The sequence below is a fragment of the Rousettus aegyptiacus genome, unplaced genomic scaffold (genome assembly GCF_014176215.1).
Source record: "Rousettus aegyptiacus isolate mRouAeg1 unplaced genomic scaffold, mRouAeg1.p scaffold_m13_p_18, whole genome shotgun sequence".
Taxonomy (NCBI): Eukaryota; Metazoa; Chordata; class Mammalia; order Chiroptera; family Pteropodidae; genus Rousettus; species Rousettus aegyptiacus.
This window is the reverse complement of record NW_023416293.1, coordinates 9,724,929-9,748,610: the sequence shown is the minus strand read 5'-3', so window position 1 is coordinate 9,748,610 and position 23,682 is coordinate 9,724,929. Positions and strand designations below refer to the sequence as shown.

The 23,682-nt window shown below is 42.2% G+C and overlaps 1 protein-coding gene and 1 long non-coding RNA gene across 14 annotated transcripts in view; one reads left to right on the top strand and one right to left on the bottom strand.

The window, feature by feature from the left end:
- Window positions 1-23,682, top strand: part of ESRRG (estrogen related receptor gamma) — a 507,255-nt gene that overhangs the window by 482,688 nt on the left and 885 nt on the right. For all 13 annotated transcript variants that reach the window (XM_016165022.2, XM_016165010.2, XM_016165012.2 and 10 more), the window contains one exon: window positions 12,534-12,803. In XM_016165022.2, coding sequence (XP_016020508.1) covers window positions 12,534-12,803 — 270 coding nt within the window. The remainder of the gene's footprint in view (window positions 1-12,533; window positions 12,804-23,682) is intronic.
- On the bottom strand, window positions 18,496-22,420 carry LOC118613360. Its single transcript, XR_004955419.1, has 3 exons — window positions 22,318-22,420; window positions 19,033-20,909; window positions 18,496-18,774 (listed from the first exon to the last, which is right to left on the bottom strand). It is a non-coding gene; the product is annotated as an uncharacterized LOC118613360 (long non-coding RNA).

Below are 23,682 nucleotides of genomic sequence, written 5' to 3'. Positions count from 1 at the left end.
ACACCGAGTGTCACCGCCTCTAAAACACTTGTCATTCTTTAATGGAAACAAAATAGTCATTGCAGCCAGAGCCACAATGTCATCCCACAGCCCCTTGCTGCGTCGGCAATAGTGGAAATGACAGAGCGGCTCTCAGTAGGGGTAATTAAAATGTAAATATTGATATTTTATTATTTGAAATTACTTTCCAGTGCGGCATTTAATATCTCTCCATCTGTGCGGCTCTGTTTAGCGGTCACTTCAGTGCAGCTCTGGGACACGAAGCGGCGGCTCGATCCCCGCTCTGACACAATGCTTGTTGCTGCTTAATTTTGATATCTAATTAAGTGGAAAAGTACAGTCCACACTGTAATCCATGGCATCTTAACCAGCTGCTTGGGTATATTTAGAATTAATCTCCACTATGGAATCATCCTAATGTATGCAATTAAGAGTCTGCCGATGGCTAATTAGGTGTATTAGAATCAGGCAGCTTTTTTTTTTTTTTTTTTTTCTCCTCCTTTTTTTCCCCTCTCCTTCTGGACTGTTGTTGCAGACGCGAGAGTCTCTGACTGCGGAGGTAGTCCGCGTGCTCCTCGGACCGAGTTAGGAAGCGGATTCACCCACGGACGTAACCCGTGCATTTTCCTTGGCTCGTTTCCTGGAGTCAGCCCGATAGAGGAATTTCTAGGGTTTCCTGGATGTCTTTGCAGGATCTCAGTGACACGAACGAACGGACTGGGGACAGCCCAGGGGAAAGTTGTTATGCAAAGATAAACACACTTTCCAGCGGATCAAAGCAGGGAGGCTGCGAGCAGGGCGGTGGGTGCGCCGCGCAGTCGGGGGGCAGGGGGTGCAGCCCCTCTTCCCTCCTCCATCCTACTTCTGAACGGGAGAGGGTCTCGGCGAGAGGTATTTATTATAAGGGGCACGGCTCGGGTTTGTACGTTATAGACCTGTGATCCATGTCCATGCGGCAGGCAGCCTTTTATTACTGGTAACGATTCCACGTCCATGTGACCGAGGAATTCCAAGACCTGTGTTGTTTCGTGGCTTGCTTTTGTTTCCTTTGAACTCGGCCAGTTATCCAAATTGGGGGCAGCGTGGAGAGGAAGAGGGGGAGGCAGAGAGGAATCGAAGGGGTTGCCTCTGTTGTCAATAAGATAACAGCCTCCCCGGCGGAACGGATGCCAAGCCATAATGACTTAGCTCTGCTCGAGCCAGCAAACGCCAGCCGTGAACTTGGGAGTAAATATTCGTAAACAGATCTTCATTAGGCACAGAGAAAAATAGTGCAGGAGCTTGACTTGAAACAGAACTCTTGGGGCTGTTTTTGCCCCGAGAAGCTGTTTTGCCATGCCGTCCAGAGCACAAATTATGTCCAGGTCTTTACACACAGATAGGATTTCTAATATTATTTGAATGTGGAGTTTCAGGGTCAGCGTGCTATAATTTCATATCTGTGACATGCATCTCATGGACGACATATTTCTTCTGCATTCTTTCATGAATACATATGACACTTTGTTTTTAATGGCTTGTGCTGTAAATCCTTTAACTTCGTTTATGCCGAAGACCTCCCGATTTTATTTTATTTTATTTTTCCTGCTTCTTCTCCTATCAGGGTGTGTGTTGGAGACACTGAGTTAGCGTCTTTCTTTTTGAGACAAGAGAAGCATACCTGAAGGAATTTTTTTTTCCTGCTTTACTTGTAACTAGTAAAAGCAATAGAAAGGAGATATTAATATTAATGCCACAAACACCAAGCCTCCAATAATTAGTGATCTTGTTGGAATTTATGTTTCTACACCAAGGGACCAATTAGGTAAATTTGAGAAGATTTGAAGACATGTTATTTAAAATTAATATAGAAATTAGAAGTGATTCTCTCTTTGAGATCCCAGATAGAATCGACTCCTGGTCATCTCAGTGACCACCACTCTCCGTTCGTTTGTGATTGGTGGCCGAAATAAAATTTTCGAATTTTTAGGTGAGCTCATGAAATTACCCAGGTGTTCACGACGCCAATGTCATTCTGTGCCTGCACGTGTGTGGACTTGTGCCCTTCAAAAATGGAACAATGGTCACAAAAAGCTTCCTTTGACAAGACACCCTAAGCCTTCCTTAGTGCCAGCAACTCTGCCTTCGTTAGTGGAGGAGGATGCATTGAGGGCATGCTGGAACTCTCAGCTTCCTGGGCAGGCAGCGTTTAATCTCAGATTGGGTAGATTGAGCATCTGTCTTTTCCTTCTAATTTTCTCTTTTGTGCTGTGTCAGTAAATTTTATATGTGTATATATATATATATATATGTATATATGTATATGTGTGTGTGTATATTATTTATATATGTGTGTATATATATAAAAATCCACCACAGCTTATTTCTAATTTATCTAATGTTTAAAATATGCTTTTAGATTTTTCGATATTGAATATTATGCCGGGTCACATAGAACAAACAAAGCAACTATGGTTAACTTGCTGTTTATAGATTTCCTTTAATAATTGAATGTCCCTGAGAGAATCAGGTTATCTTAACCAAAAAAAAAAAAAAAAAAAAAGTTCTTAAACTTCACGTGGGCAAAAAAAAAAAATTTAGCAAAAATGCATTTTTAATGTAAAATAGAAATTATAAAGTCAAATATGCCAATAATTCATTGTTTTAAAAAATAATAAAAAATACAGTTAGGATTATTTGTTTGATGACTCAGAAGTTTATTAAAGACACATCTGTCTCTTGTTGAAGTCTGACAAATGACATGCTCTATGAATAACTTATTGATTAGTTTATTAAAACTTCGTATGATTATAAAACATACATTTGATCCTCAAATTTATGTTTTAGCAAAATTCATCTTCTCGTGTTTCTTGCTAAATCTGTTTTAAATGAAAAATTATGGTCTCCAACAGGCATAATTTGTTTGCTCCTTTGTCCAAGTGCTCAGCTAAATACTTACAAAAAATTGGAAAACAAAGTTCACACAAAAATGCGAACCTAGTACCGGCCTTACTAAAACTCTGTTTGGTCCTCCGAATGACTTCCTCAAGGTCTGACCTTTGAGACTTAGATGGAGCCTCCTTTACTTGCCCAGAAAATTGGCACAGGGCTCTTTCTAGCGATGGATGTTCCTTCAGCAGGTGGAAATGGTTTCCCTCCAAAAGTATTATGTGAGAGCGGATACCTAAGCTAGTTTGGTAAACCTGAAACATATCTAAATGGCATTTACATTACATTAACACCTACTCGTACAGACGCAGTGAAAGGTCGAAACCAGCAAGTACCATCTTTACTGTTGGCACATGTCTAATTTGCTGCTTTGAAATGTGCAGGCATCTCCCTCCCTCTGTGCTGTTTAAGGGCCATCGTGTTACAAATAGTTCTGATGAGGGACTATTCTTGAGAATTCGCGAGACTCTATCCTACAATGGACGGAGAAGGAGGTGCCGTGGGAGTACGTTTTCATTGCATTGCCTTTTCTTTGCTGTTTTTGATTCAGGGAAGGGAAACCCATAACAATAAAAAAAAAAACACGGCTTCTCAGTCTGCTCGTCATTTTTCTTAAGTCCAAAAAAACAAAAAACAAAAAACAAAAAAACAAAAAACAAACCCTTGCCAGTTACTTTGGCTTTACAAAAACTAGATTTGGAATTGCTTGAGAATTTATGTTAAAAAAGTAGGCATATGATTTTTGATTTCTGGAAACAGAATGCAGCAACGGGCACTTGCTTTCCTTTCCGACCAGACTAGGTTAAGATTTCAGCTACAGAAAATGAATTTACACATTGTCAAATAACTACACAACTAGGATGAAGTAGAGAAATTAATTACAGATACGTGAAAATAATTTTAAAAAGTTATCGTGACATTATCAGGGAATCTGTTGTGAATGGCTGTTTGCAAATATAAAACAGGCCACATGGTTAAAATGTCCGGATTAGTTGCAAATTGAAAAAAAAAAATAGGCTGAGATAGAGAAATTTAGAAAGGACTTTTATCAGAGTTTAAGTGTCTCCAAAGACAATCCTATAACTTTATAGTCACTAATAAGCCAGGAGCATTTCATGTAATCAGTGCCTTAAACACTTGTTGAATTATGAGAACATCGAGCAACTTTCGTTACGTATCCAGGGATCTTTTCGTTGACGAGGAGACTGAGATCTAGGATGCTGCCTCCACTTCTAGCCTTCCATTCTTTTTGAAAGTCAGTCCATGAGTCGTTAAGGAATGATTCATGTATTCACTTGGCACGAATTTACTGAGCACCTGCTGTGTGGCGGGCCCTGGGGAGGTGCTCGGGATACAGCAAGGAACACAGAGAGGTGACTCCATTGTTAAAAGCTCAGACGACGGGGTTACCCGCCGAGAAGGATGCAGACGGATCCGTACGGTGGCAGGCACAGCGTCCCTCCCGTCCATCCCTTTACCTGCTTTTCCGCCTTTACCTCGAGCTCACATTTACATCTGACGAGTCGCAACTGTGAATTCCTCTGGATGAGGCAGCGGGACTGGAAAGGAATGGATGCACTTGATTCTAGACGTAAAACAGATGAGGGTAGACGGGGACGGGGACAGAGCAGAGGAAGGCTGGGAGTGAGGCGTTGGGGGGTAGTGGTGATGCCGTTAACGGGGGAAGCAGTCCAGCCGGGGGCCTTGACCTTGAAGTAGGGAAATGAGCTCACGTTGCAGCACGCGAGAGCATCTACAGAGAAGTCACGAGGCGGGGGGGGGGCGGGGGGCTCCTTTTCAGGACACGTGGCAGGAAAAGGAGGAAAAGGGCCAAATAGAGAGAGAAATTCCGCATGTGTCAGAAGGTTTCAGTTTTGTCCTTTGGAAGATGCGGAAGCTAGGAAAGCATTTTGATCAGCGGATGGCGTGCGTAGCTTCCATAGTTCAATGAAGGAGAACCATGTGGAATCACCAGATGTAAAGGGTCCGGTATCCCTTTACCCTAAGAGAGGGGGACGGAGGCCAGAACCACGGCGGGGCAGCGGGGGCAGGAGAGGGAGCGCGGGGGGCCCCGGAAGGGGGCGCAGAGCCGGCACCCGCCTTCCTCCCCTGCGGTTCGCGGCACTCACCCCCCGTTCCCCGCCGTGGGCTCCTCCACTTTCTCCGGACTGGAAGGTCCTGGCGGCCGAGGAGAGCCTCGCGCTCATCTCGTGTGTTCTGCTGGCCGTGAGCAGAGCGCTTCGCTTCCTGTGGGTGCGTGTGAACATCAACCAGTTTGACTTTTTCACATTGGAAACCTAATAGCGTGGGCCGGGCGGAACCTGTGATTTTTCCCACCTTCTCACTTTCCAGATGAGAAGTCGGGAACCAGAGAGGTTGAGGTATTCCTCAGAGTCACACAGCGACTTGGCGGCAGGGGTGGCGCCAAGTGTCCGGTCCGCTCCCGCCCAGCCCGGCCGTCTTTGTCCGAAGTGACTGCTGTCCACTCAGCTTCTGTACGCCCCGTAATCAGTGCTCAGTTTGTTACTCTGCGTCGGACAGTGTCGGGACTGGAGGGTCCTTCACAGGCGTCTGGTCTACCTTTTTTTTGCATGTGACAGATGACGAGTCAACCGTCGGTCCGTGTCGGTTTGTTGGGGCCGCTGTGGCAAAGCGCCACCAGCTGGGTGGGTCCAGCAACAGAAGCTGGTGGTTCCACGGTTCCGGAGGCTGCAGGTCTGAGGGGGAGATTTCAGGAGGGCCGCTTTCTTCGGAGGGTCGCGAGAATCTGTTCCGTAATTCTGTCCGAGCTTCTGGAAGCCTCAAGCGGCCCTCGGCTTGAAGATAGACACCTCCTCGTGTATTTTGACATCATTTTTCACCTGTGTGTGTCTGTTCCTATCTAAATTCCCCCTCTGTATACAGTGACAGTTGTATTAGGTTTGGACCCACCCCGAGGACGTCATCTTAACTTCATCATCTTCAAAGACTTTATTTCCAAATGAGGTTATTTACTTATTCGCGGGACCTGGGAGTTAGGAGCCAGTTAGTGTCCTTGGTTGTAGCATCTAGAACCCAGATCTCCAGACCTCAAGGTCACTGTTCCATATTAGCCTCTTCCTTCACGTATCAGTCAGTGACAGTAAGCCCTTAGCTTTGGGGTATTTGCCATTAAATGTTTCCCAGACTGTTTACATGTCTGTGGAAATGTCTGTCAGCTTTACAGATCCCCAGAGGTCCAGATAGGGCTGCTATGCATTTATTTCGGTGTCTGATTTTTAAATCAAGCGTTAGCCCGGATTCGATGCAGACTACCTGGGAGTCTCCTGCAGAGGATGGTAGTGCCTGCGTATCTGATGCCCAGGCTGGCCGCTTTTCCTGGGACTCCTTGGTCAGTGCCCTGTGATGCCCGAGGCTCTTTCTTGGCCCAGTCCTACCGGTGATTGGGTAGAGCACGTCACAGTCAAACACAGATTCTTTTTCTTTCGAATCAGAAACAAGGCTTCACAACAATGCTTTCTCCTCTCTTAGTATCCACGTAATCCCAAAGCGAGACCGAAAATGCCCTTTCGTAGGATATTTTTTAGAGTCCTATATTATCTGGCACAACCTTCCTTTTTTTCTTGATGGTCCAACAGATGTTAGTCACATCAAAAGGGAAGTTCCAGGCGGAACTTCTTTGTTTTGTTTCAGTTAGTACAATAGAAAGGCTGGCAGGGGACGAGGTGGTGAGGGGGGCATTATGTTTCCCTCCTTTAAAGCATCTCGGCCATACATGCTTCCATGCCTTCCAATGATTTTTCTTTCTTCCTGGCTTAGATGAAAGGGCAGAAGAAGTAAAGAGGGAGTTTGGGAAAAGCTAAGGGAATTATTTCTGATCTTCTTAGTCATTCAGAAATGGTAGGTAAGTGGGATTTGCAGAGGGAAACCGCATGCCCCATGTAGATATTCTTAAATTCTTATTTTGCATGCATCTGCCCTGTATCTAGTCCTTTTTAGAGAGCAGGTTAAAAACCGCCCACTCACAGAAACAGATCAAAAAAAAAAACAAAAACAAAAAAAACTCATCATCATTGTGAGGCTTTCCCTTGTTGCCACTGGAGAATCTTATTTTTTAGTTGCTGTTATATTTTTGGTTTTTTTAGCAAGCTTGACAGGGAGATGAGAACAATCGCTAAAGAACACTTTCCGCCAGTGCCATGTGGGCACGTTTTCAATTTCTGCGCCCACGAGCAGGCGAACTGTAAACTCGCCTGCCGGTCACACCTGTAAACTCAGTTAATAGCAATAATTCTGTCTTGGACTGGGAGATCTTACCTTTACAATTCTGTCCCCCCTTTCTTTCATTTATAACCGCTGCCCAAATCATTTGCTAAATTTTATAGATGGTGGTCAGTTCTGCCACAGAGATAGTGAGTAAATTTTGAATCTGAGTTCTGTCTTTCAGATTTTCATATTTGTCCCGTGAAACTACTATTTTTTTAAAAAAAATTGATTCCATAAAAATTTCTGTGAACCCTGCCTCAAGTACAAAATCAGGTTAAAGAAACAGATTTCTTATGAAATCAACGAATACGGAAACTAATGATTAAATGAAAAAGGAAGAGCTATCCCATTTTGCCAATTGTTCTTACATTTCCCCTAAACCAACTGTGACTGAATCTAAGTTATTAACATCTGGATTAGGGCTAGTCTGAAAGAAGGTGCCATTGCAAGTATTTTATCTAATGCCTGAGTCCTGTTATAATAGCTAATAGTTATCATCCCTCATAAAGGAGACCGTTAAATAAAAGGCTTCTAATAGCATCAGGAATTCTAGGCATAGTCTAGCTCTAACCTTGGCACCTGGCTATTCGTAGCTGCGTAGCTCAGGCCTCTATTGAGATCTCTAGTCCATGAAGTCCATTGCTAAGGGGAAAAAAAATAGGGAAAAAAGGTCTTCAGATATGCAGTATGTAGGTGCAGAAACACACACACACACACACCCCGCACACCCCAGAGCTGTGTGTTTTGTGCATCATAGAACATACGTGAGCTCATATGTAAACAGAACTGCCGGCTTAAAAACACAGAGTCAGCTTGTCTCTAGCGAGGGTGACGCCTCTGCACATCTATGGGTAGCTGAGACCAAAGCTGAGCGCAGTGCTGTGCCTTCCCCCCGTTCCTGTGAACATCGGGTTTCTTTGGGGGGGCGGGGGGTGGGAAGGCACCTCACTTGGGCCACGTTGCTCATCCACCTCCTCTCCGCGAACTTTGTCTGTGATTCTCGGCGAGTCATTACAGCATCATTACAATTCTAACACGATATGCTAGTTGTCGAAAAAGTGTCGGTTTTTCGTGGAGCCGAGAAACTGCGGTTCAAAAAACTGTGAGCGGGCAAATCCATGCCACGATCAACTGATATTAACAGGCCCCGAGGATTTAAGACACGTGCTCTCGTTTCCGCGAGGCCGCCGAGAAGAAGGTGCCTGGGAGGGGTTAAACCCAAATGCCTGCACGGCAGCCTCCTTCTGTCAACATTCTGTTCGGGAGGTAAACATTCATGCTTTCTGAAATGAAAGTGTATTTTTGAGGACTAGCTGTCAGATATTTTTTGCCCTTCACACTTTCAAATGCTTAGCCTTTTTTGTAAGTTGACTGCAAAGTGCATCAGTTTGCCAGGCTAAGGAAGAAAAAAAAAAAAAAGAAAGAAAGAAAGCACTTGACAAGTGCCCGTGGCACCACGGTCACCCCCCGGGGCTTCTGGGAAACCGAGGCAGGAGGCTCGGCATGCAGCGTACTTTCTTCAGGCCTATCACTACCGGGGTACCTGCCTCTCCAGCAGCTTTTCGGTCCTTCCAAATGATGCGATTCCCAAACTGTCACCTGGTTGGTGTGGAGCGCAGTGTATTGACATAAACATGCTCTTTAACTGCGGGTCCAGACGGTAGAGCATCATTCTGCTAGCAGAATGCCCCGGCTGCGTTAAATGGCCCCGACTCCAGGGCGGAGATCGAGAGAGCGCCCGGGTGTCGGTGACCCGCGTGGGGTGGGCTGCGGCCAGGGAAGGAGGCGCGTGCCGCGGTATCGGCGTGCTTTCGAAAGCTGTAATGCAGCTGGACGTTTAAAACTACAACCTGTCACACGCCGGAGATTAAGGTCCTGGGACGCAGGAGGCGGGAGGCTCCCCACCGCACAGCTGCAGAGCGTGTTTCATTTCAGTTGGGGAAGCGCCTTCTCTCCAGAGACAGCTGCGTAGCAGGGATGGAGGTACCTCTAGCTGGTCGCCCGGTAGCTATAAAACACCATTAAATGCTGGCAAAGGCACAGACGAGTCATTACCATTTGGACACACACGCGTGTGTGCCAATAGGGCAACAGCGTTTGCAGAAAATTCTTCCGCCTCGGTTTATTTAAAACATGCATTTTCATTTAGCTCTTGGTCATGTAAGACGCCGTGCTGTGCTCGGGTCTCCTGGTAACAGTTTGATTTTATCCATGTGTCTTGATGCACCTGCAGGACAGCTAGCACCCCTTAGCGCAGGGAGAGGAACGGTGTGGAACTAAACGCGATATCTGTGATGCGTGCCGCCTCCGGAGTGGCCCGGTGGGCACAGGTGTCTCAGGACAGGGCTGATAGCCGGGCACCTGGGTGGGGGAGAGGTCTCTGCTCGCTTCTAGACTGCAGAGGTATATGGTAGACGAGGGTTAATCTGCTGAGCTTCCACTATTTCTAGACCCAGAAGAGAAAAGAGTGTAGACTTTTTATTTATGTTGTGTAAAATGTGGATTGTTGCTTTTCCTATCATTTTGCAAAAATTACACCTTTCAATCGGCTGAAATAGACTGGAAGAGAGCAAGCAAGCAAACGTGTCATGCCTTTTGTTAAATTCATCTTCACATCCTCCCCCATCAAGAAAAAAAAAGAGAAAGAAGGAACCCTTTTTTACCTTCCCCCTTCTTTTTAATCCATTAAGAAGTAAAAGGGAAAAAGAGAAAAAGTTAGTTTTACAGGATCTCACACACACGCGCGCGCACACACACACACACACAGCCACTGACCTAGAAGAAACAAATTGCAGGACCCACGAAAAAAAAAATGAAATTTTATTCATTATTTTTGGCTTAATTAAACCTCGGAGAAACGTGGGGAGCATTGTCGCGGCTGGGGAAACGGTTCATTTGTAAGTCGGAGGGACAAAGGGGCCCCCGTGCGACTTTAAAGTCCCCGTACACGTACGTGTCGATAGCATGCCTTCTCCATCATCAGCACTAAATTCACATTGATGCCTCTTTTCTTCTCCGTATCGATCCTTCCATGAGAACGCAGATTTGTATCTGTTAATTAATGCGTCCTGAAACAGCGTTTGTATTAATCAGGCAGATAAGAAAAATTGGATGCCTGCACCCTCCTGACAACCGTAAAAGTGCTGGCCCTGATAAAATCGTGGCTGGACCTCAATAAAAAAGTTCCTCCTTCCACTCAATAAACTAATCATCCTGCTTTTAATTATTCGGCAGAAAGATGTGTGGAGATTGGAGGATGTGTAAATCTATTTACTAACAGCAGTGTCTGGGAGGGGGAACGGGGCTGTCTCGGGGAGCTGCTGCAGGCTACGCGCTCGGTCCATCTGCTGCAGAGACGCTGCGCCTGGGGGTGCCCGGGAAGAGGAGAGCCGGGGCCCACGGACGATGCCCTTTCACCCGGAGCCTCCCAGATGACCCCTTGTCCTCTCTGTCTATTTAATTTACAGAAGAAATCTCCACGCAGTCCCTTACCTCGAGTTAGGTATTTGGGTGTACAATGCATCTTTTTTTCTTGGGAAAGGGATGGAGAAGAAGAGTGATATTATTTGTTTGTTGTGAGTATAACCGTCTCAACCTCAAAAGCCAATGGAGGCAGAGCCACTCAAATCAGATCACTATTTTCTCCTCTAAATATCATCAATTGCTGTATCTAATTCTAAGGGGATGATTCTTAATTTAACCCCACATCACAATCACACACACAGAGAATGGGAAAAAAGGAGCAACAGAAAGACTTATACAGCCAGCCCACAGGATCTGTTAAGTACCATGTCAGCAGCTTGATAAAGACTGAAAGAAATGCCTTTTCCAGATGCCGGAAGACCCCCTTATGGAAAGCTTGACTAATCCCTCTTGATGATTTTATTAAACACGTCTAGTTAACGGTGCCAAATGGCAAGCTACTAGTTGTCACCAACAGGCCAGGAGATATTTTCCTGTCCCTTATTGTGCTGTGGTTCCCAATATCACATGGATATGAACAATTTGAGATAAATGAAAATGAGAACAGCAGTGACCGTATCAAGACCCTAAGAAGTCTGGGTGACAGTGGATATGTGTGATTTAGGTAACAGGGTCAAGAAAAGGAGTAAAAATAGATTTTATAAGCTGCGGTATTAAAATTGTCCTCGTTGTATAGACTTACTGGTGGCAGTAGCTTAAATCATAGTACCATTGTTCTCAGAGACCACAGAAGTGATCACCCTTGGAATTCCTGGCCATAACCTTGGAGATGAAAGTGAAGTTTTGAGAAACAGTTCTTTTTTAGGATTCTTGGAAGAAATATGTAGTTGATGATCAGGTATAATCACTAAGACCTTATTCCTTAAATTTCTTTTAGAATTTAGATCTGGTCCCTCTCAGCTATAAATGTATATTGTTACTCCTAAGGTTTAGTTGTACTACGTCACTGAACTATATTTTTATCATGTGTTTGCATATGTTTTCCGACACGTGGAAGGGACCGGAAGCATGTGTGAGTGAAAGCAGACCAGAACTGAAACAGTCATCCAGATATTTGAGATAAAAATAATCTATAATATAGCTACACTTATTGAGTGCATATTATAAATCAGTGTTTTATTGGGTGTTTTTATATTTCCACAAAACAAAAAATAAGGTACACGTAAGTCGCTCAGTGGAACCGAGGTTTAAATTCAGGATCTAGCCTTGTTCATATCCTATCCATCAAACCCCACTGCCTCCATATTTAACTTTTTAAATAACTGGGTCTTAATATGAAGACTAAACTTGCTTTTCTATTGGGCGAGGAGGCCTTTTGTACCAATGACGACCATTCTCAAAAGGAATTCAGGCTAAATACCAGTAGGGCAAGTACCCAACTGGGAAGGGGTTTGGGGTGGGAGCATCCTCATCCTGCACGGTGCTCGTGACTGTTGGAGAGAAATGTTTCCAGATTTCACTCTGCTGCGTTCCTTTATTTTTTGACTTTTTAAAAAACTTGTATGTTTTGTGTGAAAAATAGTTTTGAGAGATGAGGTTGTTGCAAATCTGAGAGGACAGTCATAAAGACTTTAGCCAGAAAATCAAGGATATTTAACATTATGTGGTATTTTCTTCTCAAGCGAAAGAAACAAAACTGTGATCTTCTTGTCAGCCCCGTCTATGAAACCTGGAGAAGATACTACCATGTCGGTTTGTGAAGTTTGCTTTGCTGCTCGCAAAATGATCAGGGGGAGGATTTAAGAGCGTCTCTTCAAAGCTCAGCATAATTTTGAGCATGCATGCAGAGGCTGACCCCACTAGATTAGTATGAAGCTAATGTTGCATTATGAAATTATGGCTTTAGAGTAACCTGATCTGCCCATCTTCCCATGCAGGCTTCTCTACGCTGTCCCTGGCGGACCAGATGAGCCTCCTCCAGAGTGCTTGGATGGAAATTTTGATCCTTGGTGTCGTATACCGATCTCTTTCCTTTGAGGACGAACTTGTCTATGCAGACGATTATATAATGGATGAAGACCAGTCCAAATTAGCAGGCCTTCTTGATCTAAATAATGCTATCCTGCAGCTGGTAAAGAAATACAAGAGCATGAAACTGGAGAAAGAAGAATTTGTCACCCTCAAAGCGATAGCTCTTGCTAATTCAGGTTGGCACACTGACATGGTCATTGTTATATTTTTTTAATACATCAGTTTTACCCCTTTCCTTAACTTCTTCAGAGATTTACTAGACTCAGTTGTAAATCCCGTATGAATCAGCAAAATTAGAGTCATTTTAGCTTTCTAGTGGACAGTTAGCAATAAGAAAAATCAACTTAAAGGGTATTAATTTTTATTTTTATATTAGCTATTGAAAGCTGTGAAACTTTCACCACCTAACACACTTGCTAATTTGTAGTGTAAATGGGCACGCTCAGAACAAAATGATCTCTATTGTCTTGTATGCACAAGTGAATGTAAGTGTGAATTACAAATATATACAAACCGTGTTTCCCCCTGAAAAAAATGCAAATTTTGCAACTGGAAAGATATATTTAGTGCTGTTTTTAATTCTGGTTATCAAAGAATGCTCCGTTTTCTTGCCTTCTGCAATTCTCTGGCTGTCAGATTCTGCTGAGGGCATCTCTCTCTCAAAGACACCAACTATGCACTATGGGTTCAGGATTCCGGGAATAAACAGTCTTTACATTTGAATTGAAACGGGCTAAAATAGGGAGCAACCTCTGATAAGTAAAAATCATTGGCGCTTTGTTGTTTTTCCCTTTGTGCCTCTCCGAATGCTTTATTGTGGTCTTAAGGCTGTTTTAGCATTTGCATAAAGTTCCAGATAGATCCCTTCTTAATGACGTGCCGATCATTAGATACCGACGCGTCAATAACATGTTCTGATGCTACGTACCGTTGACAGTCACACCGTGCCCCTCCATCTGCTTTTGTTTTGACCCTATCTTTGAACTTTATCTTGGTTGCTGGCCAGTAGTTTTCCCTTTAATTACAAGAAGGAAACTGTCAATAAAATCTGTTAAATGGGATGCAGTGAGTGGCTTGAATGGGCGGACGGCTATTTGTTCAAATTCTGCAGCATTCAAGGTATTGACAGTTTGTTTTCTGGGGCCATATGTGACGATCAATCTCAGGCTGGGCTCAGCCGCGCTGAAAAATGAAAAACCAGATTGCTTTTGCTTAGTTGTGGATGACGACTTTGTGATTTGGCGCGGTCCTAGTGAGATGAGACCTTCTGCCCAAATTGCCCCCATGAGAGCCAGGGGCGCGTGACTGTTTTTAGAAATAATTTTTAATTGATTTTGTAATTAACAGTTCATCTACAATATTGATGCATGAATCCTTGGACTGATAGGAGGGAAATTGTTTTCAACAATGAAGTTGTGCTTTCCTATTCGTCTTCGTGGTGGTGTTGAGCGTTTCGCACTTTTAATTGCGGACGCAGCTCTCCCTGCCTTAACGCTCCGTCCTCTTTGCTCCTCCTGCTCCCCCGGTGGAACTGTAAAATGCGATTCGCTATGACAAATGGCATTGTCGTTGCACACCGTCAAGAAGAACCCCTCGTCCTGCTCTCTTGAAAACCAAAATGGGCGAAATTTTCTGCGAATTTATCAGTTTGCATAGAATTCACATGATAGCACCTCTCATAATTAGATAGATGAAAGATTTGGGGAAGAATTTTTATTCGGTAATCATATAGTAATTCAGATTTAAAACATTTACGTGGTTAATTATTTATAAAGTACAGCAAGCACGTGTTATTTCTTTTATGTTTCCAGTTGCTTTTTTATTTTTTTATTTTTTTTTGATTAACTAATCATGAGTGCTGAGCGGTGCTAAAATTTTATCAAAATTGCTAAAATTTTATAATTTTAGGTGTTAGATGCACACTTTGTGATTATGGATTATAATTTAGAGTGCCCGAATTAATTAGTAGCAGCATTTCCGTCTCTACTGTTTAGGAGTATAATCATTAATATTTTGATAAATATTCTAATCCCATTCTTCTCTTAGGGGGAGGAAGCGACCTACTTTAGAGCAGTGACTGGTGATTAGAGAGTATTTAAAGAACTAGTTAATTTTTCTTGTTTAAAGCCAGAAATAGTTAACAAGCCCTCCTTTTTTTCCCCCTCTTTATTATAGTATTGAGTAGCATCATGTTTTTTTCCCAGAAAACTTCTCCACGTCACAAAAATGTCCTGCAAGTTGTTTAACAGTCTTTTAGTCTCTCAATGCCAAGAAGCTAAGTCAGAGTCCATAATAATGGAGAAATTATTAAGCACTTTAAAGGCTATTTCTAAGTCACGCCACCTCCCCTGTGTTGTATAAATATGGCCTTTCTCTTATGCATCTAACCTGTTGGGATAAATGACTCAGAAAGTCATTTTTTTTGATACTGTCAATATGATGCCATTTCGTTCTATTTTTTGACCATTATTTGTAGGACAGTGATAAAGTAGTAGATTCGATCTTGCTTAGATCTGGTGATTCTTAAGCTGCTCATTAATGCTTCACTACGAAAATGTTTTAATAATTTTCAGACACTCTAAAAAGCTCCTACTTTAAGTATTTAGAAATTTCAGATCAAATAAGTGACTTTCTGTGCGAAACGAAACAAACATTTTAGTGTTATTTATGGGTATCTGAGCATTCCCTGTGTGATTGTCTCATTAATCTAAATTTCAGCTTATTTTAAACATCTGTCTTTATTCAATAATTATAAATGTTGTGCTTATGCTCAGGAAACAGGAAATTGGCTTCCTAATAATGACCCTCATCTTTTTTGTAGCTCTGTTTCTGTCATTTGTGAATTCAGGAATACTTACAACACTAGAACACCAGCAGAAGTATAGTCCCTATCTTTAGGTAGATGGCAATAAAAAAAAAAAAAATCCAATGCATCATATACGAATGCTGTAATTCTCACATTCAAGTATCTGGAAACCCTAAGTAATTGTTCTAATTATTTCCGAAGGTAAGAAACTCAGAAGCTCACTTAAATCACGTATTCTCTTATCTTTGAGTGCCAACAACCTCTTGAGCAGCGACTGCAACCCTCAAACATGGGTTTTAAAAAGGAAAATCTAGGGCATTGTTTTAATGCTGCAGCTGTCAGGCCCCCATTCTCTCATGTGTGTGCCAAGAGGATAGATCTCTAGAATGTCTTCCACAATGACAGAATTCTATGATGCTGTCTTTGATTTTATGTCTCTATTGGAAAATACAGTGAAATAGTACTACAAGCATTTTGAGTAAGAGTATATCATGCTGTTTCTATTCTCTCGATGGGTCCTATCGATTCTTACGTCCAAGAATTTGTTTGAAATGGTTACACTCATTTTTATAAAGGGGAAGATTAAAGCAGTTTAAGATTTTACTCCTGCGCAGTCTTTCTGCAACGACAGCGCCTATTGATACAAGGCTACAAGTAATATTTTGGTCATTAATTTTAAATCATAAGTAATTATAACCATTCCTGACAGTGTTTTGTTCCTGAGGACAAATGGCATACGTTTAGAACTGTGATGTTAATTTTAAGGATAGTTTATGATTCCTGGAGGAGACCGGAAGGGAGGCCATGTTTAATCAGAAGATTTGGACCCTCACAGAGGTTCGGACTAGTGTGTCTCAATTTTTGTTCATTATCGCTCTTTGAAGATAGCCTTCTTAGCTACGTTCCCCCTAATGAAATAATAATATCTCAAATGTACTGCACATCTGTTTATGTACTATATATGTGTGTGTGTTTTACCTAAAAGAGAGATTTTATTTTTCTACTCTTCAATTCCAAATTTCTTCTTGTTTGAGAATGCATGGTTTGGCCATATAACTGTTTTCTTCTCTATAAAATGAGGCAGGTGAATATTTCCTAACTGGCCTAAAATTTTTATATCAGTTACTTTTAAGGGGAAGTGGCAAGTATAGTCATATATTTTCTGTGCGGTATGTATGTATTTGTGCTGAATTTATAATATAGAAATATTAACATCTTCTGAACAACTGGTATAAAAAAAATGAAGAACTTTCCAGTTCTTTAGTGTCTATTAAAGGGGACCCTCAAACAGTTTTACTGGAATTTTGACTAAACTGGCTGATTTCAGTATTTTGGAGATTGTTATAGCTACCGGTCAAGAGAGTATCCCTTTTTTAGAATCTTGCTGGAGACTTGTTTTAAATTAAATTTCATCTTTTTAGCCTTCTCTTAGGAATCTCATTTGATTTCCATATCATGTCTGTGAGGTGGACGTGTCCGATAGTGTTTTACAGGTAACCGAAGTGAGCTAATAAAGATGCCTGGGTACTCTTCTGTCCCTTGCTATCAATGAGCTTTTTCTCTTCCACAAATAAGAATATACCATGTCTTCAAAAACATCAATGTGAAACATTTCAATGTCGCACCTGCCAACTGAAAGTGGTATTTTTAATTTAATTTAGAATTTTGTGCTCACTTCCTTTATCTTGCTGTCTTCTTGGGGTGATAGTAGCATACCACCACCCAGAAAGATGACAAAGAGAATTAAAGACAAGATGTTTGCCAGGGTATAGCATCTTTTAAAATATAAATATTGGTAGGTCTTTTTTGGCAGATTGATATTTATTCTTATTTTTTTACCCAGACTAAGCCGTAATTAACACTATCAGATAAAGAAATAATCAAAATTTTGACTTTCCATCTCCAAATCTTTTTTATTGTCTTTGTTTTTGTTTGTTTGTTTGTTTGTTTGTTTTTGCTCAAATCTGCCTTGTTTATTTTAATTTTATTTAAGGTGATACACACACACACTCGCACACACATATTTTAATTTAACACAACTCTTAAATTTCATATATTACGTTATTCCTCACTTGCATGTAAAAAGTAAAGACTGGTCCTTAAATGTTTATCACACTCAGTGGTCACTCTGCCTTGATGTAGCATAGGAAATACTGGCTTCAAGTATAGCAGTGCTTCCAACCTGGGTAATAAAATACTCTGCTGCCGTGTTACTTCTAAGGAGTGACACAGCATCATTCTCATTTGCAGGTCTTAAGATAATGAGCGCTCGGTTACAAAAGGTCGTTAGCATGGTACAGATCATTTCTGGTGTTGTGGAAGGTTGAGCTATTTACCACCCAAGTGGGTATCACCATGCACTTAGTGAACGTAATTGTCTTTATCACCTCTAGTGACAGGAGTTAGAAAGCTCCTAGACAAGTATCAGATACTGGCGGGAGAGAGGGAGGAGGCCTTGAGTCCTTGTGAGGACACAGGAAAACACCTAGCAGGGGAATCCCATCAGGCAGAGCAGACACAAGGCCGCCATGGGCCGAGGGGGTTTTCTGTGCTTCGGCATTTCACATCAACACTGGGAAAGAGTGATTTGTGGGGCTGGTGTGAGTGTGGGTGAAGGCTGGCTTGATAGAGGGAGAAATGAGGAAAACGGCTCTTCTCCCCAAATAAGGATGTCTTAGTAGAAAGCTGAGGACTCAGGAGTTCTGTTCTCACTGTGGTTAAGCACCAAATCAGAATTATTATTACCGTGTTTAATATTAGATTTACACCTTTTCTGGGTTAGAGAAGACCGAAAAGGTTTTTGATCCAACTCCCTATGCGATATATGAACAGCTTCCTCGGGTATTTTTGCCAAGTGTTTCTATAATCTTGATGGGAATTCTCCTTGGCTCACTGCTTTCTAGAAGGGACCATTATAAGTTTTTCACTCCCTTTCTATCCCCTTCACCATTTTAGTGGGAAATAAAACACAGATTAAAAAAAAGAAGAAGAAAAGAAAACACCAAAAAACAAACGTGTAACTTAATGAGTTTGTTTCCTATTGCCTGACAAAACACCCCAAGTTGACGGCTTTAAGCAGCGTTTATTTATCTTCTTACAGTTCTGGGGGTTGGGAGTCCACTAGGGTAAAGGCAAGGTGCCAGCAGGGCGCCCCCGGAGGAGGGTCTGGGGGACGCTGCCTTTTGCAGCTTCCAGAGCAGCGTTCCTTGTGTTCCTGGGCCCCTGGCACCTTCCTCCATCTTCAAAGTTCGCAGTGCAGAATGCTGCTTCCCCGGTGACAGGGGCTTTTGCTTCCTCTGCCGTCGTCCTCTTATCAGGACGCTTTTGATTTCCTTGAAAGCCTATTTACAGCCCACCACAATGAACGTGTGAGTACGAGCAAGGTTGAGAAACAGAGCTTTGCAAATATATCCCAGAAACCCCTCCCTGTCCGCAGAAGTAACCACTCTCCTGCCCTGACTTTAATAGTCACCCTTCCCTTGTGTTTCACGTCGGTTTTATCTCTAAGTGCATATCCATTCATTTGTTTTTTTCTTATGGAATTTGAACTTTCCTTTAACAAAAAAAACCCTCTTTCGTTTTACTTTCATACAGCTTACCTGTTGACGTCTGGACTTTGCAGATTGCATTTTCCAGGTGCGGCTCATCATGCTTCTCTGTCCTTTGCATTTTGGGCAAACTGGCATCTGGATCCGGAGACTTAGACTCAGGTTCAATCCCTGTGGCACTCACGGGCGGCGTGCCGCTCACCGAGAGGCACGTTGGGTCCGGTTGTCTCTCGTTCTGTGATGATGGCGGCTGCTGATGCTCGTGACTCATTAATCTCTCTGCTTGCAAAATGGCGATTCGTAACTTTATTATTTATTTATGTTTTATTTAGTAGAAGGGATGCTCATATAAAGTGACGCCGTCCTTTGTCCTTATTTGGTGACCAGTGACACAGTTTGTATAGGAAAGGTCGGATAAATGCTGGATTCTTGCTCATCACCAGATTTCAAAAACCTGGTGCCCCATCTGTTTCTAATGTCATTATAAACACATGTTTTTAAACATAGTCAGTGGTTTTCAATCAATTGCAATTGCAATCTCTATTGAAGTTCAAATTGTCCCATTTTGGGGTCAGTTACCTTGGATCACAGGTGTTGATTTTCTTTAGTGTTTGTAAGGTCCCACTTTGGGTCAGTCTTCAGGTGACCTTCTGGAATGTTTCTGAATGACTTAGTAGTTTAGATAATGTGCTTCCTGTTTAGCACAACAGGATGTTCTATACTCATCTTAAATATGTCCTGACCAGGGCCTGGAATCTAGTTACAAGTCCGGTGCTAGGTGGCTCGTTACTCATTACCGCGTTTCTGAGTTGGCCGTTCTTCCAAGGCTACTTCCGCAGACAGAGGTAGGACGCGCACACATACAGTGATTCCGACACTCTGTGTGCGTGCGTTTCTTGGGGATACCTTGTCACCTGATTTTTTTGTGTGCTTCTTACGGGTTTTTATATTTGTCATCCATTTGCTCTGCAAATTCATCTGCAGATTTAGAGAGGTAAAAGTATTTTATTGCCGCCACTGCCAACTTCCTTGAATCTGGTCTCCCTATTTTTCATCAAAGTTTTATGATTGGCACAATTTTCTTTTTTAACCTGTTCATTAAGGGCCAGTTTGCCATGGCCATACTGGGTCCTGGCCCCTCGGTGCCTACTAAGCTCACTGCCTCCAGAGGATCAGTCTGTTAGACTGCTTACATATTGCACTTAAAATTTTTGAGACACAAATCCTCTTGTAGAGAAGAGACTTTTGCTCAGTTCTCTGTCTTTTCCATCATATTGTGTTTCATTCCTTTAGTGACTGGTGTTGTATTGGCTCCCTCCTCCTCCCCTCCTTCACACAGACAGCTCACAGTCACCAAGAAAGCCAGCGTCTGTGTTCCACAGACAAGGTTGCTGCAAGAGCTGGTTTACGCTGGGCGCCGGAAACGACTCTGGATGCGCTTTATCTATTTTTCCATCCCTTCCTCGAACTATGATTTGGCGCCACACGGAAACTATTGCCAAGAATGAGGCTTCACGATAGTTCCCAGATGGAACTCGGGCATTTGGGAGCAGCTCTGCTCGCGCCCAGAGCCCTCAGCATGTGTATGCTGAGAAGGGCAGGGTTTCCTTCCAGGGGAGATACACAAGTAAGTTGTTTGCCGTGGCTGCGACTCTCGTTGAATCCTGCGGCTGACGGTACGAGGATACGTAGCTGTCTTCCCAAAGCAAACGGTCTGAGCCAGACACATCGCTTTAGGATCCACCCCGCTTCACAGAGTAGAAGATTGGACGTTATTGCTATCAAGTGTTGCCACTTAATGTTTGGTTGATAATTTGATAATATATGCATCATTCAAAATCTGGTTATCTTTTGAAATCTTGATTAAAGTAGCATTTGTTTGTTTTGTCTGGTTCAGCAGCTCAACCGTGACTTGGCCAGAGAATCACCTAGATTTAAAAAACATATATATACATATACATATATATATACGTGTGTGTGTGTGTGTGTACACACTGATGTCTTAATTCAGCCCCAATTTTCTGATTTAATAGGTCTGGGCTTAGGCCCAGGCATCCTAATTTTTTTTTTTTTTAAACAACTTACCCAGCATTGTCAAAGTATAGCCTCACCCTGTCTAGTTAGTTCATAAACCTAGGATTTCCATTATTTAATTTTACCTGGTTCCCATTAGCACGAATACTGGGACTACGTCCTTTAAAATGGAAAGTTAAAATGGAACCATGGCCGGCAACCCACGCTGAATGATTACATCGTTTAATGCCCGTTCAGCGGGCCTGGCACACAGGGAAGAATTTTGCCAGAAGGAACAAAACAGAGGTTAAAGCCACAGAGCCAGAACTTGAACCAGGCTCTCTAATGGAGATTAATATTTTCTTCAGCAGTCTGCCAGCTGAATCATGGTCTAATTAAATAGTTCAGATTTAGTGAGTTTGCATTTAGAGTATTAGCCGGTCCGAGAATGGGTAAAGCTCAAATGAGTTAGAATCTTTTCTGTAAATGGGAGGCTAAATCATCACAGTAATTTGATTAAATCTTTTTAAAATCTCACAAGCTAAATCACAGCCTTTAAAGAATAGTTTGAAGTCTTAATTGCTGTTTGTGAGCATATCTCTCTGCTATTTGTCCTCGCCTCATTTCCTGTGACATCTTATAATATATCTCCTGCTGGGCACGAGTAGTGAGGAAGGCCAGACTTGGGGCGGGGCTTGAGGCGGCTGTGCCGCCGGCTTTAAGCATTTAGAAAGATCTGCCATGTCGGAGGAGGGAATTCATCTTGTCTCCTTCTAGTCATCCGAGCCAGGGCCAAATTCTTGAGAAATGTAGAGACGATTCCCGATGAAGATGAGAGTTTGAACGAGATGATCTCAGAGGACCATTTCAAATCATCATCATCGTCATCATCATCATTACTATTATTATTTTCGGAAAAGGAAATGCCAGCCATGTCCAATGTTCTAAACTGCGACTCAAAGAAACCTGAGTTTAAGCTCGACTCTGACCCTTCCTACCGATGCGTGTGACTGGCCAGGCTGTTGGGGAACAGAATGGGGCTGTGTTTATAAAGTGCCTATCAGAGGCCTTAATACCTATACTTGATACACGGCATGTTTATCACGTTCTGGTTTTTTGTTTTGTTTTTGGTCTGCTTGGAAAATAGTTATATTTTTTAAAAATCTTGTCTGTAAAGAATGCAATTCCTCTTTTCCCCGTCTACTTGTTCCGCTCTGCTTTTACTGAGAGTGCTAACTTTCAGTCCCAAAACGGGTTTGGCAAGTCCACCCCGTCTGTTCCCTGAATGATCTAGGTCAGTCTCTCATGCACCTGGACACCTACCTTTGGTGTGCGCCCCGGCTCTCCGTGTCCCCTTCAGACATCATTTTCGTGAAAAAGGAGAGAAAAAATATCAGAGTGCGTTGCTGTCTTGGCCATGGCTTTCTTTTTCTCAGTAACATTACCAACCCTTAGATGGCTTTGGAAATTACGCGTGCTTGTGTTAAAGAGAAGACTCATAGGAATGGGATGGGATGGCCACTCATCCAGAAAGCAGATTAGAGAGCCGCCAAGGAGGAAACGCCCCCTGGGGAAGGGAGAGGTCCCGGGGGAGTGTCTGGAACGCTCCAGGCAGGAATCAAGTCTTGAGCAGTAAACACTTATAAACAACTGTATTACAGACTATTCAGGAGTCTTTCAAAGGAATGTGTCGTTAACCACATAATGTAAATACTGGTCAGTTTCCAAATGATGTGGCGAGCTGATGCAAAATAATAGTGTAAAAAAAACAATACAAAGAAAATCTAAAAAACATGTTACTGCTAATACTTGCAGTCAATCTTTTAATTACTTTGCCATAATTTTTTTTATCATGTTTAGCCACTCGATTTTAAATTGCATTTTGCCTCTTTTTGTGCATGTGATCTGATATTTGAATTATATGAAAGATTAGGCTCACTACTTACGTCTTAGAGCTCTGCATTCTCAGAGAACTAGAATTATTAAACATTCAGAATTCCCCCAAAGACCCCATTATGTGTAATTAACAGATAAACTGTCATCAGAATCAATAAAACGTGCTAAATGATTCAAACTTGTATATAATTAAGTGTCTGTTTTAGAGCTAGAGCTGTAACTTTTATTTTTTCCTCCACATCTCACATTTCTCACAAGAATAATTGTGCCAACCCTGTTAACCCTTTCCTTGTTCGATCAAATTAGATTTTTAAATTAGTCACTTATGGACGAAGCTCGCCTTCACGAATATGAGAAATATTTCAGAACTCATTAATCTAAAGGCTTCATTTGTATTTCAGTAGAGAAGCAGACTATGTAAGGATCCTTTAAGGAACTGTGACTATTACACTAAAAATTCTAAAAAGATAAGAAGTTGAATGTTTCTGTGTTTTCTACAACTGAATACTGTTAGAGTCAGTGATTTTACGTGGAGTTTTAAAAATCTTAGTCATCAATGGTTTCCTTTCCTTTTGGGAAACATGAGCTTTTTGTAGGCGAGCTCAGAATTTTAGACAACTTTACTTTCAGAGCACTTAGAATAATATTTTTAGTCGATGGCCTTCCACAATGGTTGAATGAGTGAATAAGTACAAGAATGAGGTAATGAAAAAAATAGACAAAACTGTCATCTGTTTAAAGACAGTCTTCTCTTGCTCATTCTTAGGAGGGAAAACAGTAACCACAATTTAA